The following is a 26788-nucleotide window of genomic DNA, read 5'->3' as shown; positions in this document are numbered from 1 at the left end:
ACCAGTGTGCATAATCAGTGAAAGTAATGTGAACTTGATGGCACCAGTGTGCATAATCAGTGAAAGTAATGTGAACTTGATGGCACCAGTGTGCATAATCAGTGAAAGTAATGTGAACTTGATGGCACCAGTGTGCATGATCAGTGAAAGTAATGTTGACTTGATGGCACCAGTGTGCATAATCAGTGAAAGTAATGTAAACTTGATGGCACCAGTGTGCATAATCAGTGAAAGTAATGTGAACTTGATGGCACCAGTGTGCATAATCAGTGAAAGTAATGTGAACTTGATGGCACCAGTGTGCATAATCAGTGAAAGTAATGTGAACTTGATGGCACCAGTGTGCATAATCAGTGAAAGTAATGTGAACTTGATGGCACCAGTGTGCATGATCAGTGAAAGTAATGTTGACTTGATGGCACCAGTGTGCATAATCAGTGAAAGTAATGTGAACTTGATGGCACCAGTGTGCATGATCAGTGAAAGTAATGTTGACTTGATGGCACCAGTGTGCATAATCAGTGAAAGTAATGTGAACTTGATGGCACCAGTGTGCATAATCAGTGAAAGTAATGTGAACTTGATGGCACCAGTGTGCATAATCAGTGAAAGTAATGTTGACTTGATGGCATCAGTGTGCATAATCAGTGAAAGTAATGTTGACTTGATGGCACCAGTGTGCATAATCAGTGAAAGTAATGTGAATTTGATGGCACCAGTGTGCATAATCAGTGAAAGTAATGTTGACTTGATGGCATCAGTGTGCATAATCAGTGAAAGTAATGTGAACTTGATGGCACCAGTGTGCATAATCAGTGAAAGTAGTGTGAACTTGATGGCACCAGTGTGCATAATCAGTGAAAGTAATGTTGACTTGATGGCACCAGTGTGCATAATCAGTGAAAGTAATGTGAACTTGATGGCACCAGTGTGCATAATCAGTGAAAGTAATGTTGACTTGATGGCACCAGTGTGCATAATCAGTGAAAGTAATGTTGACTTGATGGCACCAGTGTGCATAATCAGTGAAAGTAATGTTGACTTGATGGCACCAGTGTGCATAATCAGTAAAAGTAATGTTGACTTGATGGCACCAGTGTGCATAATCAGTGAAAGTAATGTGAACTTGATGGCATCAGTGTGCATGATCAGTGAAAGTAATGTGAACTTGATGGCACCAGTGTGCATGATCAGTGAAAGTAATGTTGACATGATGGCACCAGTGTGCATAATCAGTGAAAGTAATGTGAACTTGATGGCACCAGTGTGCATAATCAGTGAAAGTAATGTTGACTTGATGGCACCAGTGTGCATAATCAGTGAAAGTAATGTAAACTTGATGGCATCAGTGTGCATGATCAGTTAAAGTAATGTGAACTTGATGGCATCAGTGTGCATAATCAGTGAAAGTAATGTGAACTTGATGGCTCCACAGTGTGCATGATCAGTGAAAGTAATGTGAACTTGATGGCACCAGTGTGCATGATCAGTGAACGTAATGTGAACTTGATGGCACCAGTGTGCATGATCAGTGAAAGTAATGTGAACTTGATGGCACCAGTGTGCATAATCAGTGAAAGTAATGTGAACTTGATGGCACCAGTGTGCATGATCAGTTAAAGTAATGTGAACTTGATGGCACCAGTGTGCATGATCAGTGAAAGTAATGTGAACTTGATGGCACCAGTGTGCATGATCGGTGAAAGTAATGTGAACTTGATGGCACCAGTGTGCATGATCAGTTAAAGTAATGTGAACTTGATGGCACCAGTGTGCATGATCAGTGAAAGTAATGTGAACTTGATGGCACCAGTGTGCATGATCAGTGAAAGTAATGTGAACTTGATGGCACCAGTGTGCATGATCAGTGAAAGTAATGTGAACTTGATGGCACCAGTGTGCATGATCAGTGAAAGTAATGTGAACTTGATGGCACCAGTGTGCATGATCAGTTAAAGTAATGTAAACTTGATGGCACCAGTGTGCATGATCAGTGAAAGTAATGTGAACTTGATGGCACCAGTGTGCATGATCAGTTAAAGTAATGTAAACTTGATGGCACCAGTGTGCATGATCAGTGAAAGTAATGTGAACTTGATGGCACCAGTGTGCATGATCAGTTAAAGTAATGTAAACTTGATGGCACCAGTGTGCATGATCAGTGAAAGTAATGTTGACTTGATGGCACCAGTGTGCATAATCAGTGAAAGTAATGTGAACTTGATGGCACCAGTGTGCATGATCAGTGAAAGTAATGTTGACTTGATGGCACCAGTGTGCATAATCAGTGAAAGTAATGTGAACTTGATGGCACCAGTGTGCATAATCAGTGAAAGTAATGTGAACTTGATGGCACCAGTGTGCATAATCAGTGAAAGTAATGTGAACTTGATGGCACCAGTGTGCATGATCAGTGAAAGTAATGTTGACTTGATGGCACCAGTGTGCATAATCAGTGAAAGTAATGTAAACTTGATGGCACCAGTGTGCATAATCAGTGAAAGTAATGTGAACTTGATGGCACCAGTGTGCATAATCAGTGAAAGTAATGTGAACTTGATGGCACCAGTGTGCATAATCAGTGAAAGTAATGTGAACTTGATGGCACCAGTGTGCATAATCAGTGAAAGTAATGTGAACTTGATGGCACCAGTGTGCATGATCAGTGAAAGTAATGTTGACTTGATGGCACCAGTGTGCATAATCAGTGAAAGTAATGTGAACTTGATGGCACCAGTGTGCATGATCAGTGAAAGTAATGTTGACTTGATGGCACCAGTGTGCATAATCAGTGAAAGTAATGTGAACTTGATGGCACCAGTGTGCATAATCAGTGAAAGTAATGTGAACTTGATGGCACCAGTGTGCATAATCAGTGAAAGTAATGTTGACTTGATGGCATCAGTGTGCATAATCAGTGAAAGTAATGTTGACTTGATGGCACCAGTGTGCATAATCAGTGAAAGTAATGTGAATTTGATGGCACCAGTGTGCATAATCAGTGAAAGTAATGTTGACTTGATGGCATCAGTGTGCATAATCAGTGAAAGTAATGTGAACTTGATGGCACCAGTGTGCATAATCAGTGAAAGTAGTGTGAACTTGATGGCACCAGTGTGCATAATCAGTGAAAGTAATGTTGACTTGATGGCACCAGTGTGCATAATCAGTGAAAGTAATGTGAACTTGATGGCACCAGTGTGCATAATCAGTGAAAGTAATGTTGACTTGATGGCACCAGTGTGCATAATCAGTGAAAGTAATGTTGACTTGATGGCACCAGTGTGCATAATCAGTGAAAGTAATGTTGACTTGATGGCACCAGTGTGCATAATCAGTAAAAGTAATGTTGACTTGATGGCACCAGTGTGCATAATCAGTGAAAGTAATGTGAACTTGATGGCATCAGTGTGCATGATCAGTGAAAGTAATGTGAACTTGATGGCACCAGTGTGCATGATCAGTGAAAGTAATGTTGACATGATGGCACCAGTGTGCATAATCAGTGAAAGTAATGTGAACTTGATGGCACCAGTGTGCATAATCAGTGAAAGTAATGTTGACTTGATGGCACCAGTGTGCATAATCAGTGAAAGTAATGTAAACTTGATGGCATCAGTGTGCATGATCAGTTAAAGTAATGTGAACTTGATGGCATCAGTGTGCATAATCAGTGAAAGTAATGTGAACTTGATGGCTCCACAGTGTGCATGATCAGTGAAAGTAATGTGAACTTGATGGCACCAGTGTGCATGATCAGTGAACGTAATGTGAACTTGATGGCACCAGTGTGCATGATCAGTGAAAGTAATGTGAACTTGATGGCACCAGTGTGCATAATCAGTGAAAGTAATGTGAACTTGATGGCACCAGTGTGCATGATCAGTTAAAGTAATGTGAACTTGATGGCACCAGTGTGCATGATCAGTGAAAGTAATGTGAACTTGATGGCACCAGTGTGCATGATCGGTGAAAGTAATGTGAACTTGATGGCACCAGTGTGCATGATCAGTTAAAGTAATGTGAACTTGATGGCACCAGTGTGCATGATCAGTGAAAGTAATGTGAACTTGATGGCACCAGTGTGCATGATCAGTGAAAGTAATGTGAACTTGATGGCACCAGTGTGCATGATCAGTGAAAGTAATGTGAACTTGATGGCACCAGTGTGCATGATCAGTGAAAGTAATGTGAACTTGATGGCACCAGTGTGCATGATCAGTTAAAGTAATGTAAACTTGATGGCACCAGTGTGCATGATCAGTGAAAGTAATGTGAACTTGATGGCACCAGTGTGCATGATCAGTTAAAGTAATGTAAACTTGATGGCACCAGTGTGCATGATCAGTGAAAGTAATGTGAACTTGATGGCACCAGTGTGCATGATCAGTTAAAGTAATGTAAACTTGATGGCACCAGTGTGCATGATCAGTTAAAGTAGTGTGAACTTGATGGCACCAGTGTGCATGATCAGTGAAAGTAATGTTGACTTTATTTCAGCCATGCTTTATGAATCCCAATACTGTGGAATACTTTATTTTCGCTGGAATTAATTTTCGCTGAAAAGGCATTTTGGGCGTTTTGTATGGAATTTATTTTCACTGATTTTTGATGAGTTTGATGTGAAATATAGGAAAAAAAGTATATTCGCTGGATTTTATTTTCACGGAATCATCCCTTCAGCGAAAATAGCGAAAATTAATTCCGAGCGAAAATAAAGTATTCTACAGTAATCTGTATAACTGAAGTTGGTATGGATTTGTTGATATGTAATGGTATTACTAAGAAACACTTTCAATTGTACTCTGGTTTGTTTTCATTTTTTTTTAAATATAAAAGTACAGTTCATCAATTCCTATAAAAAGCAGTTGTAAATAATTTGCCAACAAATTTCAGTTAAACTTACAACATGCTCTTCATATTGGCAAACATGGTCGAAATTTTCCCTTAGTTGATCTCTGCATGCCTCCCTAAATGAACCTTGTAAAGGTTCATTAGTAAATAGAAAAAGTTGTGCCGGCTCATTTTTTAAGTTTTCTGTAAAATGTATGCAGTAGATGCAATGCATTGTGAATGCAAGTACATGAATGAAGCCTTTATACTCTATGGAATGAACAATGGAATGAGAACTTGTGTTCAGGGTCTTGTCTGTCAATATCATTTCTTGATATGCCAAGACAAAGTGTCAGACCTTGTGCTAAAATGAGCCATAAAACTGCTGTGCATATTCACATCCATTTGTTTTCAACGGCTTTTGTTTTAATCAATTTTGTCTTCCAAACAGTTGTTGTTTGTCTGTATTATTTCTCGAGCACGTTTACCGAGCATATAAACATCACATCTGATGCGCGACTGCTGCAAATCAGTTTTGCAAATTGATAAAAAATTGCCGACTTTTGACTGTCATGTGCATCCTTCTGTCCGTCATTTCTTTTGCATGCCTTGATCAATTTTTTTTTCAAAGTTGTTACATCACAAGTCATGATACATGTGAATATGGGCTTTGTTTTATTTTGTTGACCTTCAACTGACAGCCATTAATTGCCCCAAAAATCACCATTTGAACATGTCATTAACAGTTTCTGGAGCATGCCTCGACCAATTTCATTCAAACTTAGTCTTTATACCTGTTTCATGCACATTTGTAGTTAATTTGCTAAATACTATCCCAATATTTAAACATAATCTTACTGTGCTTTTCATTGTTTGACAAAGTCACTAAAAACATGACGGGGACTATGTCCATTGACAATGTCATGTAATTATCTTATTTGCATAATAATTAGTCAGTGCCCAGCTTTTCCATCAATATCAAAAATTCAGATTCAATTGAATTTGTACCAGAGGAATTAATTAAACTGAAAACCACAAATGTAAAATCAAATGTATTTTCTGTGAGTACTATACATTTTGATAATGTGGATCACTTTGTTTTCATGTTGTGCATCTCAAATAGCAGACAAATATTAGTTGCCAAACTTCTTGTTTGAAAGGCAAATCTAATTAATTGTAATGTGTTTCTAATACTCGCAGACAGGAGTTCTTTGTAAGCTTTCTTTGATCGATAAATGCTTTTACCAATTCACTTGAAATTGTGTATGTGAATCTATGGCCTAACTTACTCACGAAAAAATAGAAACAAATAAAATAATTCTCATGGTTGTCACATAGATTTACTGCAAATTGGCGCGGCAAATTTTAAGTCAGAAACTAATGTCCCCATTATATATTAAAGCAGAGGGGTTGTCACCTGCGCATGCCCAGGAATTGAGTCCTAATCGATGATAAAAACGCAAAGGCTAATGGGTAAATGCTTGTTTGTAAACAACAACAAGCTATGACCGTTTGCCGCATACGTAGGTGGCGACTCTCCTGGCTTTAATTTACACAAAATTGGGGACAAAATTTATATAAATTGAACTGTTTTAGATGAGACAATCGCCACCAACGGCAAAGTGTTGCAGTTCTTGCATAGAACATATGCAATTTTATTTATTGTTGAAAGAATATACATGAAACGAAATGGTGCAGTATGATGTTGGCAACACACTGAATGCTATTTGGGGAATAAAGGGTTGCTCATTGCACATCATTGCGCTATAGCAGGACAAGGATGGAGACGTGCGCAACAGTTGGAGAGACAGAGAGTAAAACTGTTATATAAGTATGCAGATTAGAATAAAAGGCGCACTAGTATTATATACATAATTAGATAGAGATGATCAGTAAATTCTTTTAATCACCAGATTAAACAGTTGGTCCCAAATAATATGTATGTGGTCTTTCGAAACCCAAGATAGATATACTAGTAGTCGCCGCGCTTGTCTATCGTTGTTATGCGGCTATACTTAGAGGGCGGTGGTCGTCACGCTGCGCATGTGCGAAATTTGTGTTAATAAACATAGCTTTTCCCACAATCCAATGCGCTCTTTCAATGGAAATCACGAGTACGAGTTTTAATCTGGGCGCGACGTGCATTAATTACCGTCGATGACTGCTTCGATACCTTCCAATCACCAAACAAATTATCTGGTTAAAGCTTGGTAACGTCTCAATTTGTACTCGTTGGTCTGCGCAACAGTCAAAGTCGCCATCTTTGTTCATATGAGACCCATTATTAATAAACGCAATCATACCCGATACTTCGTGTTATGCTAAGACATATACTAGTATTCCCCACGTAACAACTCCCTGCAAACTCCCTAGTTTGTAAGATTTTGTAAAAGGAGAGAAGGAGGCAGCGTGGCGTTACCTCAGCTATCTGTTTGTATCTATCAGCCAAGCGAGCCAAAGTTCCCTGAACACAACGTCCTGTTAACAACACATGTTTGGCTTTCAATATTACAGACTAAGTTGAAAAAACATGCAGTAAGAGTATTGCATTATCAAATCATTTTTGGAATATAATTGCGAGATATACTTTTGCGAGAGGCTTATTTTTGAAATTTATTTTCTTGATTTTTTTTTATATAATTTTCCGACTGCAAACAACTTCCACAGATCTCGTTTGAGCAATCCGAGGAAGCCTTGTCAAATACAGTGATCATGATATTCTTTTGCAAGCGTCGAAGTCCAATCATGGCTATAAGAAATTCACACACTGTTACTTTGTTTGTATTGCTAATGCGGTTATTTCGTCGGCTGTAGGGCGAGCAACTTTCTCGGACGGACAATAATCATCAAATATAACATAAAACTAAGAAACTTTGATTAGACAGCAACATCTAACTAGTGCGTAGTGGGTATTTTATCTGTGCCTTTTTGTTCCAACCAACAACAACATTCCACATTTCGCCTTTCAACAATCGGATCATAAAAACAGAAACAAATATTTCTTATAATATCAGACTAAACTTCATTTTCAATATTTCCAGTCCACAACACTACCTACATCCCCACACGGAGCGCTCAGTCGGGAACAAACTAGAATATTCCATTTTAATATTGGGGGTTGTTATAATCCTCTGATACGAGAATGCTTCATGAAACAACTACAGATAGATGTACAATATTGTGTTTTGGAGTTGAGAGGTGAATTTCATGCGGGGGGGGTAAACAAATCATTTTTAGGCCAATATTCCTTTATCGTTTTAGCACTTTTCAGATGAAACGCCCCTGCAAATAAATGAGCGCGTGTCTGAAAACAACACGCGTCTATGTCCATTGGTGACGTCATAACCGCGCGTCATTTGTAGAACGTAACAAAGCGCGCGATTGTACGAACGAGCCATTATGATACAACAGTAATTGTATTAACTGTTTATATAACTTCACCAACAGTATACATTGTTTATTTAGTGAAGTGCATAGACACGTTCAACACATATTTTTTCAGTTCTCCTGTGATTAGTTTAACATTTTAGTGACTTTTACCATGGCTGGCAACGAATTGGCCGACAGACTTCAGCGTCGAATGAACATTGATGATGGCGCTGAGGAGAAATATATGAGAGAATACGTCGATCCGATGCAAGAGTTTGCTCATCCATATCCCGAATTTAGTGAGTTTAGTAGAGAACAATGTAAGAAATTTGAAGAAGATTTTGCCGAGTGAGTATCAATTTGGCAATTATTCGTACTTAGTCTGTGTAGTTTGCGTAAGACCTATTTCCTGAATAAAACAAATCAGAAAGTTAAATTTCCCATCCTGATTGTCTCGTTTTATACTAGATTATAATAAATAAAATAACTATAAGTATAAGCACTATCTTTATGTTTACCGTTATCGTTCTTCAAGTATAAACAAATCAATAATATTAATATTAACAATGTATTGTCCACAGATACGATTTGAATAAAGACGAATTTCTTTGTTATGACGACATTAAAGCAATGATGGAAACACGTGGTCAGCCATTAACCCATCTGGAAATTAAAAAAACGATTGAGTTATGCGACGAGGACAAGGACGATAAACTTAACTTCAGAGAGGTGAGTTAGATCATCATGTAGTGGATATGACAATTAAAGACAACTTAATAAAAAAAATGCTTTGTCAGAAAACATGCTTTAGCAGTATTCATCTGAAAAAATGATGACAATTGTGGAATGAGTGCACATGCGCTTTAAAATACATGTACGTATAAATAATTCATGGAAACATACATAGTTTTCTTTTAGAACACTTAACAATTCTTAGGTTAAATAGACAAATGTTTCTGGTTTGCTGTTTTTTATTTATTATTTTATTTTATTTTTTGATCTAAGATTGTCATTGATGCAATTTTGCTTTAATTTAGATTTCTCGTGAATATTAAATATTTCCTTGATGTTTTCTAAAATGCTCTTGATACGCACATTTTCAACTGACACAAAAACATTAATATTTTATCTATTGTGACTTGTGAACAGTCTTTCACCTTTTTTAAATTTTCTAATATTCTAAACTGTTGTTTTAATATCCTGATTCATTGTCATGTATTTCATTTTTTTAATTATTTCAGTTCATGTTGATTTGGAAGAAATGTTTGAATGATGTCATTCCCGAGGGTTCTTCATTGGCTAAGTTTGTTAAGATCAATGCTGAAGTGCTGGCTGAAGCTAGGCCTGTGGAAAAGAGTGGACTTAGTGGAGCCGCTCGTTTCTTTGAAGCACAGGTACATTTTTTTAGTTTTTATTTAGAATTGCCTTACATTAGATATTATAATAGGGGTTGCTGATACAGTCAATATATTTGAATGAAGAAAGTAAATGTGTGTCGCCCATGTCCGGTGAGGGGATTATCTAATGTCTGTACTATTGATTTAACATTAGTTGTTGTCATTACGCGATTTACACTTGTCAATAGAAGTGGGCTTTACACGAGTTTCATTCATTTATTTGATTTATTCATTTATTTATTTATTATCAAATGGATAAAGTCGTTTGTATCCTAATTTCTATATTTTTTTTTTGTTTAACAGAAAGACGTGCACAAGAACAGTGAGGATCATGCCGCAGAAATCCAAGCGGAACAACGTAGGAAGTACCAGGCAAAGCGTGATGCGCAGGCTAAGAAGGAAGCAGAAGAGAAGAAGAAAGCTGCGTTCGCTGCCCGGGCTTCACAATTCAGCTAATTTCACTTTCGGTTCACTTCCAAGTATTGTCTATCGACGTTTAACAGTGGAATAAAAAAGAGAAACTTGTTTCCAAATACTTTAGTCACGTGTTTTTGGGTTATGTATCTTAAGCTCAGTTTTTTTGGAGTCCCTGTTTGACGAGCAGAAAAAGTTTTCCTAAGTGCGTAGTGCAACGTTGGTGTGTGGCCCAGTTGCAAGTCCCTAATCCCCAATAATAAATACGACGATTCGTGTTGTAGTCTATAATACGTATATAAAGGGAATAATTTACGATCAAATGTGTTCTAATACATTGGAAAAGTTTCAGTGGTTTTCATAATTCCAACATGTGTATTATGTAACTGTCGCACCCATAGTTTTCTCTTGTAAACTTTGGGGCAACAGTCGCTTCCTGTCCCTTGTTGTGAGATTGTGTAAGTTGTTGCCACATTGTTTGTAAGTTTGTATGCTGTGCTCAACCTTGTGTGATAGTGACATCCCCCGTTTTCATGAATGGTCTCGCCCATCATCGGTTGTTTACTTCTAGAACACTGTCATGTGATCATGGCGAACCTCGTAGGAAACAGTGGAATCTGTACAAAGTTGTTATGAATGATGTGACTCGCGCATAGCAATGGGCTGAGTACGCTTCAACGCTAGATCAGAACTTAGCGAGAGGGACGAACAGCGCGAGAATGAAGGAACGAACATCGCGAGGAGGAGGAAACAGGAGAAACAGCGCGAGGACGGGGGGAACGGGTACAAAAACAGTGGAAGGACGGGTAGCAACGGAAAGGCTGTGGGGAAGAGTGAGTGTTGGACAGGCTTATCGTGACACGAACACTGCGCAGTACATGATTTGTATTGTTTGCGACAAGTGCTTGTAGGAAATTGAGTCGGACTTGGTTGTAATACAGCGCAACGTATGTACAGTACGTGTGTATGAAGTCTAGTGTGTGAAATCTTGCTGTTCCTGTGGTGCCGTATATTGTTGTTTTGCCTCGCTGTGACAGAAATCCCCCAGGAAATCGCCGTTTATGTGTTCTGACGTGGAAAAGCAGCTAAAGACCGAATAGTGAACATTGACTTGTGAGTTATTTATCAGTGCACTTATTTCTGTTTATTCAGACTTTTCTTGGGTTATTTCCCCTTTTTTATTTGTCACTGTGTGTATCTGTGTATGCGCGTGAGAGACGTCAGTGTCTTGTTAGCTCAAATGTCAGTTTGTTGTTTCTTATTGCTTGCATTTAGACGTTGTACTAATATTTGGGGTCACTTGTGTTAGGTGGTGACAGTATTTGAGGAAATTTTACCCATTTGTGTTTAGTTGGGTTTCTCTTAATATATTTCTGTGCCGCGCGAATTTCCTTTTGCGTTTATCGATTCCACTTTTAGCCAGCTGACATTATACGTAGCAAGACTACCCGTATGTGTGAGTGAGTGGCAACAGGTTGCACGCTATTCTAAATAGTGTGATTTCCTTTATTTATTGACACAAAAGTAATTGTATTTCATTCGAGTGTGGCAAGTTTACTAGTCTGAACATAGCCTATTTATGTGTACCTTGCCTACATTGATATTATTGAATATAGCCAATTTATTGTGTACCTTTAGTGTGTATTTCTCATTATATTGTCACCTGTGTTATGTACTTATAGCAGTGCAAGGCTTGTTGAAGTGCATTTACGGTGATATTGAACTTGGATAGTTGTTATATTGTTATATTATATTGCCAACATAGTTATTATTGACTGCTGCATAGTATCTAGCTATGAGCTGAGTTTTGCTGTGCATTTTTATACAATGTTTGTGTACTATTGTGTATGAAATTTAACATATTTTGTTGATATTTTGCCTTATTTATTAAATGCTCATGTTGACTTGTAACTGAGATTTTGTTGTCAGCCTATTGCTTCCTGTGCTGTCCTGTATCTGTTTTGAGTCATCACCTCAACCCATCAAAGCATTTTTGAATACCGACTCGTGACACCACGAATCGCCCCTGAAGATAAAATTCTATCGTATACTCTCACCAGTGGGGTCCCAGAGCTAGCTGGCCCTACACCAACAGCAGAGGAAAGAAACGAGAGGTGCGACAGTGGCGCCCAACGTGGGGCGGCGTGTTACGATTACGAAGTACGTGTCGGTGACGCTTTGATTTGTGATATACTTTGTACAGTGGAGGTTTCAATTGTGGTCCCTTGCGGCTTGTTTTTTTGGCTCAGTAACCAGTGGTTCAGCAATCAGTAGACATGGCTTCTAGTGGCAGTGATGACGAAGTTCCTAAACTTGATGGAACTCCTGCTTCAGGAGTGTCTGAGTTGCATACTGTGGCTCATCAACGTGAGTTAGAAGAAGAGATTGAGCGGTCACGTAAGTTGGTACAGGAGCTGAGAGAGAGTAATGAGCGACTGCGTCAGCGAGAGTCAGAGAACCTGTTCCTGTCTGAACGTGGTGTCCAGATGGACAATGCAGGCAAGATCAGGAGTAGAGGGTTTGGTGATAGCCTTCCTGTGAGAGCACCAGAAGTTCAACCTGAGCACTATGGTAAGCGTGAGTGGACTAGGCCGACATATGTGCAGCAGAGGCCTAGGTTGTCTTCATTCTCAGGTGACCCTGGTCGAAAAGGAGATGTAGTCTTTGAGGTATGGAAGTATGAAGCTCAACTACTGCGGGAAACAAACTGGCAGGTTCCAGAGATAGTGCTACAAGCTATTCGAGCCTCTCTACATGGTAGTGCAGCTCGATTGGTGATGTATATGGACATGGGTGTAACCGCTGATGAGATCATAGCGAAGTTAGAAGGCAGGTTTGGCGAAGTTGAGACTGGAGAGACCCTGCTGGCCCAGTTCTACAGTAACAGTCAGCAGAAGGAGAGTGAATCCATAGTTGAGTATGGGAACCGATTGGAACTTGCATTGGAGACTGTTAGGAAGCGGGGTGGCATTGACTCTAGTCAGTTAGACAAGACATTGAGAACAGTGTTCTGGCGCAACATTTCTGATGCAAAAGTGAAGTCCATAGCTCGCCATGGCTACCATGGGGCCAGCACTTACGATGAGTTGTTGCGTGTGACCCGAGAAGCTGAGCAAGAAGTGAGAGAACAGGTTCAGGCTTTGGCCAAGCCAAAGCGTTTGATTGGTGCCAAATCGCAACAATTGTCTGGTGAGGATGTGTGCGATGAGGATAGTCCAGCTGGTTCTGCACATGTCAAAGCATTACAGAAAGTGCTGACACCACTTGAGTCATTGGTGGCTCGCATTGAGGCAGTTGAAACCCGACTGAAGCAGTGTGAGGTTGCAGACAAAGAGCAACCAATCAGAGGCGCTGACACCAAGCCTCGAGGCAATGCATGCTACTCGTGTGGAGAGGTTGGACACTACTCAAGAGATTGTCCACGCAAGATAAAGTGTGATAAACGGAACATACAGTGCCGTGAGTGTGATAAATTTGGCCACATAGCCAGAAACTGCCCTGAAAGAAAGGACAAAGAGAAGGATGGGTCTGGTGGGAGATCAGGTTCTCGCTGTGCAACAAGTAGAATATCTAGAGGACACAGGAGGTCTGGGAAGCCCAATGCAAAACCTTGTTCTTCAGAAGATGCACACATGGCTCAAGATGGAGGCAAGCCAATGATGCTGCAGTCTGTGGTGTGGAGCAGAATGGTTGGATCTGCCCGTGAGGAGACTGTCTTTATTGAGGGCAAACAAAGCAAATGTTTGATGGACACTGGTTCACAAGTGACAACAGTTGGGCAACGTTTTTATAAGGAGCACCTTAAGTCTTGCCCAATGCTGAGAATGGAGGAGGATTTTATTGTTACTGGTGCTGGTGGCCAAGAAGTACCTTTTCTGGGGCACATTGAGGTGACTGTCAAGTTTCCAGCTAGGGTGTTTGGTAGAACAGAGAATCATGATGCAGTAGCTCTCGTTGTGCCAGACAATGACTACACTCTAAAGACTCCTGTGACCATTGGCACAAATGTCTTAGATCAATGTCACCGCTCATATGAAAACAGTGGCAGTGGTCATGGATACAGTGGTGCTGCTAGATACATGAGGTCAACAGCGGCTAGACTGGTGCAGCGTGACTTGGATGCACGAGACAAGTTCCTAGGGCCGAAAGGTCAAGTAGGAGAAGTGAGGGCTGATATAAACAAGCCAGTGATGATTCGTCCTGATGACTGCCAAATCATATGGGGCAAGGTTAAAGGTGGCACTAGAAGGGACAGATATGTGGTGGCTGTAGAGCCAACTGGAAACTCATGGGCGCCCATAGAAGCAGAGCCTGCAGTAGCTGTGTTGGAATGTGAGGGAAAGAAGTCAAGGGTTCCAGTGAGAATATCTAACACTTCACTGAAAAGTATCACTGTCAAGCCAGGATGTGTGATTGGGAGAGCAACCGCAGTGATTGAAGTGAGTAGTACTGGGGAGAAGTCACATTTTTCTGGGACAGATTTTGCTGACAATGAACCACATTGTTTAGAAATAGATGGAGTCCAGTTTGATCTGCATGGTGCACCTATTGATGAGCACGAGTTGAAGATGGCTGAGAACTTTTTCAGAGATCATGTTGATTCCTTCTCTAAGCATGAAAATGATCTAGGCAAGTGTGATTTAGTGAAACATCGGATACGTCTTACTGATGATATTCCAGTTAGAGAGAGACACAGGAGGGTGCCACCTTCAATGTACAGTGAGCTAAAGAGAATCCTCCAGGGGATGCTAGATGGTGGAATCATCAGAGAATCAAACAGCCCTTATGCTGCTCCCATTGTGTTGGTTGCGAAGAAGGATGGGAGTAAGCGACTCTGCATCGACTATCGCAAATTGAACTCGAAAACCATCCGAGATGCCTATGCACTGCCCAGAATAGAGGAAAGCATGGACGCATTGAAGGGAGCAGAGTGGTTCTCAACCATAGACTTGAAGAGTGGGTACTGGCAAATGAGCATGGATGAACGTGACATAGAGAAGACTGCTTTTGTGACACCAGTTGGTCACTATGAGTGCAATAGGCTTCCTATGGGGCTCTCTGGTAGTGCCAGCTCATTTCAGAGAGTTATGGAGAGATGTCTAGGCGACTTAGCCATTAAGACCTGTTTGGTTTATCAGGATGATGTGATTGTCTACTCTGTTTCATTTCGTGAAAACCTTGAGAGGCTAGGAGAAGTGCTGAAGAAGCTGCGTGACAATGGGTTGAAGGTCACTGCCAAAAAGTGCCAGTTCTTCAGACAGGAAGTGAGATACTTAGGACACATTGTTTCTAAAGATGGAGTACGCACAGACCCTGCCAAAACAGAAGCCCTGCGTATGTGGCCAGTTCCACGAAGTGCCAAGGAAGTGAAGACTTTCTTGGGAGTTGCTGGGTATTATCGTCGCTATGTAAAGGATTTTGCAAAGATAGCAAAACCACTGAATGAACTGACCGTGGGTTTGTATGTAAGAAAGAACAATAAGAAGAAATATTGTGGCAGAAAAGAACTTCCTGAGTTCAAATGGACTGCGGAATGTCAAGCTGCTTTTGAAATATTGATTGATCGTCTAACAACACCGCCAGTGTTGGCCTATATTGACTACGAGAAACCATTTGAGTTGCACACAGATGCTAGTCAAATAGGACTGGGTGCGGCCCTGTATCAAGACCATGACGGAGTGAAGAGAGTAGTGGCATATGCCAGCAGGGGGCTTTCCAAGAGTGAAAAGAATTATCCAGCTCACAAGCTGGAGTTTTTAGCACTGAAATGGGCAGTCAGTGATAAATTTAGGGATGTGTTGTATGGAAACAAATTCAAAGTGGTCACAGACAACAATCCTCTGACCTACATCCTGACATCAGCACGTTTGGATGCCACGGGGCATCGGTGGTTGGCGCGTCTTGCAGAGCATGATTTCACACTTGAGTACAGACCAGGAAAATTGAATGGTGATGCTGATGCCTTGTCACGTCGACCGCAGCAGGGGTACTCAACAGACAGGAAGGAGAAACCTCATTGGTTAGACTGGTGCCCACCTACAAAACGTGATAGTGAAGTCATGACATCTGAAGAAGTATCAGCTGTTTGTCGAGCTCAAATGGCTGACACAATTCCCTGTGTAGAGGTGATTGGTGCTGCATCAACGGCTGTGCCTTTGGCACTAGGTGAACCAAGTGTTGACGTATGTCAAGGGACACTTCCAGAAATGACACCTGAGATGTGGCGAGAAGAGCAATTAAAGGATCCAGTCGTTGGAAGAGTGCATGAGCTTTTTCTGAGAGGACATAAACCCAACAAGAGGGAACGCGAAACTGAGTCTGTTGAGGTGCTAGATGCCCTCAAGGAGTGGAGTCGACTGTGTGTGAGGAAGGGCGTTCTGTACAGACAGAGGAAAGATGCTGACGGCCATATGATGTATCAGTTGTTCTTGCCAAAAAGGTTTCGCGGCACTGCCCTTGAAGCACTGCATGATGATGTTGGGCATCTGGGACAAGACAGGACACTTGAGTTGATGAGAGCCAGGTTTTATTGGCCAAAGATGGCAGGTGATGTAGTAAAGAAAGTACAGTCCTGTGACAACTGTATCAGACGCAAGGTGACTGCTGAGGGGAGAACCAAGGTTCCATTGGTTAGTATCAAAACTACACGGCCACTGGAGTTGTTGTGCATTGACTATCTTACACTTGAAGCATCTAAAGGGGGATATAAAGATATATTGGTTGCAACTGACCACTTCACTAGATATGCATTAGCTATCCCCACAAGAAATCAGACAGCAAAGGTCACTGCAGAAGCCCTTGTAGATCATTTTATGAATCACTATGGTTTCCCGGCTAGGCTTCATTCAGATCAAGGTCGCAACTTTGAAAGTGGAGTGATACGCCATCTGTGTGAAATGACAGGTGTTATCAAGTCTCGGACAACACCTTATCATCCGCAAGGGAATGGACAGTGTGAGCGATTCAATCAGACATTGCTTGGAATGTTAGGCTCACTTACTGAGGAACAGAAACAGAATTGGAGGCAACATGTTGGACCAGTTGTGCATGCCTACAATTGCACGAGAAGTGATGCTACGGGGTACTCTCCATATTTTTTGATGTATGGGAGGCACCCCAAATTGCCTGTTGATGTGTACCTGGGGCTTGAGACTAAGGAGGATGCTGTAGAGAGCGCTGCAGAGTATGCTGTCCATCTACGCAAGCGTCTGGCAGAGGCATACAAGTTAGCATCTGAGCATGCAGACAAGAAAGCAGCTCAACATAAGAAGCGATATGATAAACACACAAGAACAGCTGATTTGGAACCAGGAGATAGGGTCTTGGTCAGGAATTTGTCGGTGCGAGGAAAACATAAGATTGCAGACCGATGGGAGAAAGAACCCTACATAGTCATTAGACAGACAAGTCCAAACATTCCTGTGTATGAACTGCGACCCGAGGGTAGTGGTAACCATAGAACTCTACATCGTAATATGTTGCTCCCGTGTCACTCCTTGCCAGTTCAGTATCCTGATAGACCCATGCGTCAGTCAAAACAGAAGTTACCCAGGCAAAGAGTAGTGAGAACCCGCTCAAGGCAGAAAGACAGCAGTTCTAGTGATGGAGATGAAACTGATTCTGACTCAGTCGAGTGGGTGGTGGTTCCAAATAGAGTGCATGCCCGGGAGAACTATCCCAATAAAGCAGCAGAAGGACAAATCCAGCTGGCAGAATCTGAAGCTTGTAGAGGTATGGCCGAGTCTGAACCATTGTCATGTGAAACTGAGGAGATTGGTCTGATCCAGTCAAGTGGTAGTAGGGAGGAGCCCACTGCTGAAGAACCTGCACCTGATGGAGATTTAGCCAGTGATGTACCATTTGTGGGTCAGAGTGTGAGGAGATCAAAGAGAGCACCTAGACCACCTGTGAGATATGGGTATGATGAGTTTATAGCCAGTACACAGCGGTGTGATGGTGCGCCGAAGCCATCTGAGACAGAGAAATATGCGGTTATTAAAGGTGAACTTGAGGACTGTAAGAAGCAAGTTTGTAAGCTGATGTCTGAATTGGAGGCATGTCGTAAGACCAAAGTTGGAGATGTAGTTCCAAGCGCAACTGAATCCATCATGCATGTGCCAGTGTTGGAATCTAGTCATAGGAATGTATTGTCGCAAGTGAGTCAGTGGTTTGGTGTCACTACTCAGTGAGTCAAAGGCTAAGGCTCTCATCATGCTTCTAGTTGAGACACCATAGTTGTCGTTTGGCATCTGCTCTTTATGTGAGAGAAGAGGATAAAGGATGTTCTGGAAGTAGATGGGATAAAGGATGTTCTGGAAGTAGATGGAAGTGGAACTTCGGAGAAGCAAGATGAAGAAGGGGGTCCCAGTTCCTTTTACTTTAAAATACCAAATTTAGCACACTTGGAAGTATATGGTGTTGATATTTGCATTTTTGTTGTATGTAAATTAGCTTCTGTTGGGGAGATATTGTTAGTTTTTTTTATATAATTAAGTCAAAAGGTCTAGCCGTCAGTGTGAAGATGAAGTTGACATGAAGATAACTAGTCAATGGCAAAATGAGAAGATAGTGGTGATGAAGAACAAAGTTGTTTTCTCTGTGAGAGTTGTCGATCGATGGTCTTTGACTTTTTTTGTCAAAGATTAATGCGGTCGGGGACGACCTTGGGTTTGGAGGAGGAGAGTGTCGCACCCATAGTTTTCTCTTGTAAACTTTGGGGCAACAGTCGCTTCCTGTCCCTTGTTGTGAGATTGTGTAAGTTGTTGCCACATTGTTTGTAAGTTTGTATGCTGTGCTCAACCTTGTGTGATAGTGACATCCCCCGTTTTCATGAATGGTCTCGCCCATCATCGGTTGTTTACTTCTAGAACACTGTCATGTGATCATGGCGAACCTCGTAGGAAACAGTGGAATCTGTACAAAGTTGTTATGAATGATGTGACTCGCGCATAGCAATGGGCTGAGTACGCTTCAACGCTAGATCAGAACTTAGCGAGAGGGACGAACAGCGCGAGAATGAAGGAACGAACATCGCGAGGAGGAGGAAACAGGAGAAACAGCGCGAGGACGGGGGGAACGGGTACAAAAACAGTGGAAGGACGGGTAGCAACGGAAAGGCTGTGGGGAAGAGTGAGTGTTGGACAGGCTTATCGTGACACGAACACTGCGCAGTACATGATTTGTATTGTTTGCGACAAGTGCTTGTAGGAAATTGAGTCGGACTTGGTTGTAATACAGCGCAACGTATGTACAGTACGTGTGTATGAAGTCTAGTGTGTGAAATCTTGCTGTTCCTGTGGTGCCGTATATTGTTGTTTTGCCTCGCTGTGACAGAAATCCCCCAGGAAATCGCCGTTTATGTGTTCTGACGTGGAAAAGCAGCTAAAGACCGAATAGTGAACATTGACTTGTGAGTTATTTATCAGTGCACTTATTTCTGTTTATTCAGACTTTTCTTGGGTTATTTCCCCTTTTTTATTTGTCACTGTGTGTATCTGTGTATGCGCGTGAGAGACGTCAGTGTCTTGTTAGCTCAAATGTCAGTTTGTTGTTTCTTATTGCTTGCATTTAGACGTTGTACTAATATTTGGGGTCACTTGTGTTAGGTGGTGACAGTATTTGAGGAAATTTTACCCATTTGTGTTTAGTTGGGTTTCTCTTAATATATTTCTGTGCCGCGCGAATTTCCTTTTGCGTTTATCGATTCCACTTTTAGCCAGCTGACATTATACGTAGCAAGACTACCCGTATGTGTGAGTGAGTGGCAACAGGTTGCACGCTATTCTAAATAGTGTGATTTCCTTTATTTATTGACACAAAAGTAATTGTATTTCATTCGAGTGTGGCAAGTTTACTAGTCTGAACATAGCCTATTTATGTGTACCTTGCCTACATTGATATTATTGAATATAGCCAATTTATTGTGTACCTTTAGTGTGTATTTCTCATTATATTGTCACCTGTGTTATGTACTTATAGCAGTGCAAGGCTTGTTGAAGTGCATTTACGGTGATATTGAACTTGGATAGTTGTTATATTGTTATATTATATTGCCAACATAGTTATTATTGACTGCTGCATAGTATCTAGCTATGAGCTGAGTTTTGCTGTGCATTTTTATACAATGTTTGTGTACTATTGTGTATGAAATTTAACATATTTTGTTGATATTTTGCCTTATTTATTAAATGCTCATGTTGACTTGTAACTGAGATTTTGTTGTCAGCCTATTGCTTCCTGTGCTGTCCTGTATCTGTTTTGAGTCATCACCTCAACCCATCAAAGCATTTTTGAATACCGACTCGTGACACCACGAATCGCCCCTGAAGATAAAATTCTATCGTATACTCTCACCAGTGGGGTCCCAGAGCTAGCTGGCCCTACACCAACAGCAGAGGAAAGAAACGAGAGGTGCGACATAACCATGATATTGTTGTTATAATTTACTGTTTCAATAGTAGCGTTCATGCACAGCTCCTTAGCACGGGCTCTTAGCCGAGATCAAGAGATCAATAAATAGACTAAGGCCCCCATGTTAATAAAACGTGCGTGAACGGGCTAAGAAACGCTAAGACGGATTTTAATCATGATCTGCACAGTTTTTAAGACCCGGTCCCAGATCTATATAGCACGGGATAGCGAAGTGTGCAGAACGCTTAGCGCCCAAACATCAATCATTGTATTCAACCAATGTTCATTTGGAAGATTTACTATTTATATTTATAACTATTCGTTTCGGTATGTCATTTTCGACATTTCGATTTTTTTTTTTTAATTTGCTTTGACATTGTTTTATGACCGTATAGAACTAACATGTATATGTTAGTTAGTTAGTTAGTTAATGTACTAGTACGTATTGAGTAATCATAGTTGAAATGGCTGAAAATTTGTGTATATTTTGGCGATCCTTAGCTAACCACTGTTTCCTCTCGTGCGTGAACATAATTTGGTCTATCTGATATACAGACATAAGCTAATCAGCTTAAATCTTAAATCTAAGGCCCATTAAAATTAAAATCTGGAAGGATGATGTCTCCAACAGATTAAAGGTATAGGCAGGCATTGGCGGCGGCACAGGGAAGACAGAGGGGGCGATTGCCCGCTCGAAAAAATGTTGGGGGTGTCGCCCCTTCAAAATCAAGCTGAAACCCTTTGTGTCAGCAAAATTTGCCCCTCAAAATGCAGGAAATGGCGTTTCACAGAGGGTCTAGATTTCCAAATTTTTAAGGGGAAGTATGTCTACGGGGTCCGCCCCGTAGTAAGATCGCGCCTTCGGCGCAAGATTGGTGAGCAAATCTTTGCCCCAGGCAAAATTTCGTGCCGGCGCCTCTGATATAGGTAGGTCAAGATTTGTTTGTAGTAAACTAAGTTTACGTTTAAACTCATAGTTGCTGTCGACATAGGAAGTAAAGTAAGCAAATAACACCGAATAAAACGGCAAGGTAAAGACTATGTCTAATTATAGTAAATACGTACTGCGTATCGTGTGGACGGGTTTCATGTTCTCTGCACTTAATAAGCTCGGTTATTAAGCATCCTTTTTTGGGGATGCCCGGTGGCCGAGGGGAAGACGTGTAGTGGCGTGAAGCTAGGCGATTAGGTGCCGTACGCGAGCGCCGGTTCGAGTCACGCACGCAGTACGTGTTTACTATAATTAGACATAGTCTTTACCTTGCCGTTAATGCGGTGTTATTTGCTAAGTTTACGTTTATGCTTGTTCTGGTGGCATGCCATGCATACGATGTATGGGAAAGATGTATATAATAAGATTACCGGCAGTTCAAAATGAATGAATCTATAGATAAAATATGATAATGTCGAAAAGTGGAAAGAAATCATAAGTGCGAAAAAAGAAGTTCGCATGTTCGCAGACCAGAAAGCAGTTCAATTTGTTTCAATGTACCTTTTTAGGATTCATGCATTATTCGAGTATAAACAGTCGGAAATTTGTTGTATTTGTTAATCTTACTTATTCCGTACTGTTTTGCTTTATGTGTGTGTATATAATATATACATATGTATCATATAATGTATATCAAGATATCCGGGATGTACAAACAAAACACGCAGTGTTTGACTTCACTTGAAAAGCAATGAAAGCAAACACCGTTCATTCTGAAAGTGAGAACCATAAAAAGAAAAAAGAGGGGTGTGGCTTATCTATCTTGTTTGAAAAATAACTCGAGTACAAGCAAACACATAACACAAATAATGTTTTTTGGTGTAAAATTGACAAAACTCAGTTTGCTACAAAATATGCACTGGACGTACTTATAAATTCCCCATTCTATTATTTCACAACATATCTCGACTTATTTCAATTCTTTAAAAATATGTTACAAAACCTTTTATCTGACGCAGTAAATGATAACTCCAACACACGCCACACAGTTACTTTGATTATATAATCGGTTTTCCTAATACTAAAATTATAATTTTAGTATTAGGAAAACCGATTATAGTACAGACTGTAAAATACTTTATTTTTGCTTAGATTTTTTTCCGCTATTTTCGCTTAAGAATCATTATTCAGTAAAAATAAAATCCACCGAGTATACCCTTTTTCATATATTTAACATTCAACTGGTCAAAAATTAGTGAAAATAAATTCCATACAAAATACCCAACATGTATTTTCAGTGAAAATTAATTCCAGCTACAATAAAATATTCTACAGTATATTTTTGTTCTGGAACTTCAATATCAATAAATTTTGACGAAAATTATTCCATTTATGTCAAGACTGTAGTCAACAACCTAATACAACCTAACCAATCCCGAATGGCCGAATGGGTGTGGTCTTACCCACAATGCTTCATTCACTGTGTGTGTTTGTGAAACCATTTTCTGTTCGTCAAACAGTGACGCCAACAACTGAACTTTAGCAACATATATATATACATGTATATTTATATATATTTAGGAATAAAACACACGTCACTAAAGTGTTTGATAACAAGTTTCTCTGTTTTATTCCACTGTTAAACGTCGACAGACAATACTTGGAAGTGAACCGAAAGTGAAATTAGCTGAATTGTGAAGCCCGGGCAGCGAACGCAGCTTTCTTCTTCTCTTCTGCTTCCTTCTTAGCCTGCGCATCACGCTTTGCCTGGTACTTCTTACGTTGTTCCGCTTGGATTTCTGCGGCATGATCCTCACTGTTCTTGTGTACGTCTTTCTGTTAACAAAAAAAATATAGAAATTATGATACAAACGACTTTGTCCATTTGATAATAAATAAATAAATGAATGAAACTCGTGTAAAGCCCACTTCTATTGACAAGTGTAAATCGCGTAATGACAACAACTAATGTTAAATCAATAGTACAGACATTAGATAATCCCCTCACCGGACATGGGCGACACACATTTACTTTCTTCATTCAAATATATTGACTGTATCAGCAACCCCTATTATAATATCTAATGTAAGGCAATTCTAAATAAAAACTAAAAAAATGTACCTGTGCTTCAAAGAAACGAGCGGTTCCACTAAGGCCACTCTTTTCCACAGGCCTAGCTTCAGCCAGCACTTCAGTATTGATCTTAACAAACTTAGCCAATGAAGAACCCTCGGGAATGACATCATTCAAACATTTCTTCCAAATCAACATGAACTGAAATAATTAAAAAAGGAAATACATGACAATGAATAAGGATATTAAAACAACAGTTTAGAATATTAGAAAATTTAAAAAAGGTGAAAGACTGTTCACAAGTCACAATAGATAAAATATTAATGTTTTTGTGTCAGTTGAAAATGTGCGTATCAAGAGAGAGTATTTTAGAAAACATCAAGGAAATATTTAATATTCACGAGAAATCTGAATTAAAGCAAAATTGCATCAATGACAATTTTAGATCAAAAAAATAAAATAATAAATAAAAACAGCAAACCAGAAACATTTGTCTATTTAACCTAAGAGTTGTTAAGTGTTCTAAAAGAAAACTGTGTATGTTTCCATGAATTATTTATACGTACATGTATTTTAAAGCGCATGTGCACTCATTCCACAGTTGTCATCATTTTTTCAGATGAATACTGCTAAAGCATGTTTTCTGACAAAGCATTTTTTTTATTAAGTTGTCTTTAATTGTCATATCCACTACATGATGATCTAACTCACCTCTCTGAAGTTAAGTTTATCGTCCTTGTCCTCGTCGCATAACTCAATCGTTTTTTTAATTTCCAGATGGGTTAATGGCTGACCACGTGTTTCCATCATTGCTTTAATGTCGTCATAACAAAGAAATTCGTCTTTATTCAAATCGTATCTGTGGACAATACATTGTTAATATTAATATTATTGATTTGTTTATACTTGAAGAACGATAACGGTAAACATAAAGATAGTGCTTATACTTATAGTTATTTTATTTATTATAATCTAGTATAAAACGAGACAATCAGGATGGGAAATTTAACTTTCTGATTTGTTTTATTCAGGAAATAGGTCTTACGCAAACTACACAGACTAAGTACGAATAATTGCCAAATTGATACTCACTCGGCAAAATCTTCTTCAAATTTCTTACATTGTTCTCTACTAAACTCACTAAATTCGGGATATGGATGAGCAAACTCTTGCATCGGATCGACGTATTCTCTCATATATTTCTCCTCAGCGCCATCATCAATGTTCATTCGACGCTGAAGTCTGTCGGCCAATTCGTTGCCAGCCATGGTAAAAGTCACTAAAATGTTAAACTAATCACAGGAGAACTGAAAAAAAAATGTGTTGATCGTGTCTATGCTAAATAAACAATGTATACTGTTGGTGAAGTTATATAAACAGTTAATACAATTACTGTTGTATCATAATGGCTATTTCGTACAATCGCGCGGTCCACATGTGATGTTCTACAAATGACGCGCGGTTATGACGTCACCAATGGAAGACGTCGACGCGTCCACTACTGCTCTGAAAACAGCACGCGCTTCAATAGACCACTTTCCGGGAGGTTGAATTTACGGCGTTCCGCGTATATCGTTTTGGGGATGTGCCGTAAACATGTACGTTTGATATTGTGCTTCTGGGTGTACCAAACGACGTCACAAACATGAAATTCCCTTTTATCGACTCTCAGCACACTGACATGTTTGAATTTATAATCATTTCGTTGTCACGTTGTTTCAATTAAGAATGTATCTCAGATGATAACAGCCCCTATATCAAAATGGACTATTCTAGTATTACGAATTAGCATTCGCTGTACTTGTAATATTATGGGTTGGATGAGAAATATTTACGATGAAGTAGAGTCTGGTATTATGTGCAATATTTTATCTGTTTGTGTGACACTATTGCTGTGGTATATCAGTAAAATAAAACGCTCCTCGTATGTTAAACACTTCTAGTGACAACATTCTCGTATGTTAAATACTTCTAGTGACAACATTCTCGTATGTTAAATACTTCTAGTGACAACGGTCTCGTATGTTAAACACTTCTAGTGATAACGGTCTCGTATGTTAAACACTTCTAGTGACAACATTCTCGTATGTTAAATACTTCTAGTGACAACGGTCTCGTATGTTAAACACTTCTAGTGACAGCGGTCTCGTATGTTAAACACTTCTAGTGATAACGGTCTCGTATGTTAAACACTTCTAGTGACAACGGTCTCGTATGTTAAACACTTCTCGTGATAACGGTCTCGTATGTTAAACACGTTTAGTGATAACGGTCTCGTAGGTTAAACACTTCTAGTGACAACGGTATCGTATGTTAAACACTTCTAGTGACAACGGTCTCGTATGTTAAACACTTCTAGTGACAACGGTATCGTATGTTAAACACTCCTAGTATAAACAACGGTCTCGTATGTTAAACACTCCTAGTGACAACTGTCTCGTATGTTAAACACTTCTAGTGACAACGGTCTCATATGTTAAACACTCCTAGTGACAACAGTCTCGTATGTTAAACACTCCTAGTGACAACGGTCTCATATGTTAAACACTCCAAGTGACAACAGTCTCATATGTTAAACACTCCTAGTGACAACAGTTTCGTATGTTAAACACTCCTATTGACAACAGTCTTGTATGTTAAACACTCCTAGTGACAACAGTCTCGTATGTTAAACACTCCTAGTGACAACAGTCTTGTATGTTAAACACTCCTAGTGACAACAGTCTCATATGTTAAACACTCCTAGTGACAACAGTCTCATATGTTAAACATTTATAGTGATAGACATTGCATTTGGTCATTGATTGACAACAGTCTTGTATGTTAAACACTCCTAGTGACAAAAGTCTTGTATGTTAAACACTCCTAGTGACAACAGTCTCATATGTTAAACACTCCTAGTGACAACGGTCTCATATGTTAAACATTTATAGTGATAGACATTGCATTTGGTCATTGATTGCACGGTTACGATAACCGTGTTGATTGTGAATCTTGTTGATAGATACTCTGGTAAAGATAGGTCTAAATATCGATAATATTTTTCTGATATGAGCGAATATCTCCACTTCAGATTCCCGCCTCAGATCCATATAGACAATAAACATTTAAACGGAGATTTAACATGGAATAGAAGAGGGCGCACATTCCTCAGTGAATTCACTGGCTTACATTGGCTTTTATTGGAGATGCTTTTCTAATAGAGCAAATACGGTAACTGTTTTATTTAGAATAAACAGTGATGACAGAAATGGTACTTTGGTATAAATATGGGTATAGATTTTGCCACTATCCAAGTATAAAAATGGTAACATTTTTTAGGAATTCATGGGGCACCTTCCGACCCAGCTATGTATCAAC

General features: G+C 39.8%; 2 protein-coding genes across 2 annotated transcripts; one reads left to right on the top strand and one right to left on the bottom strand.

The window, feature by feature from the left end:
* The first annotated feature begins 7288 nt into the window (after positions 1–7288).
* On the top strand, positions 7289–10132 carry LOC144361817 (EF-hand domain-containing protein D2-like). The gene is made up of 4 exons (XM_085508370.1): positions 7289–8550; positions 8784–8931; positions 9444–9596; positions 9903–10132. The coding sequence occupies exons 1-4, from the start codon at positions 8375–8377 to the stop codon at positions 10053–10055; spliced, it is 630 nt and encodes a 209-aa protein (XP_085364496.1). The 5' UTR covers positions 7289–8374; the 3' UTR covers positions 10056–10132.
* Positions 10133–23037: 12905 nt separating this feature from the next.
* LOC146734288 (EF-hand domain-containing protein D2-like) lies at positions 23038–24696 on the bottom strand. The gene is made up of 4 exons (XM_085508555.1): positions 24521–24696; positions 24140–24287; positions 23477–23629; positions 23038–23190 (listed from the first exon to the last, which is right to left on the bottom strand). Exons 1-4 carry the CDS (start codon positions 24694–24696, stop codon positions 23038–23040), a joined length of 630 nt encoding a protein of 209 aa, XP_085364681.1.
* Between the last annotated feature and the right edge of the window lie 2092 nt (positions 24697–26788).

This window comes from Saccoglossus kowalevskii, chromosome 15, assembly GCF_978046115.1.
Source record: "Saccoglossus kowalevskii chromosome 15, keSacKowa6.1, whole genome shotgun sequence".
NCBI classification, from domain to species: domain Eukaryota; kingdom Metazoa; phylum Hemichordata; class Enteropneusta; family Harrimaniidae; genus Saccoglossus; species Saccoglossus kowalevskii.
The sequence above is the reverse complement of the archived record's forward strand: the minus strand, read 5'-3'. Positions and strand labels throughout refer to the sequence as shown.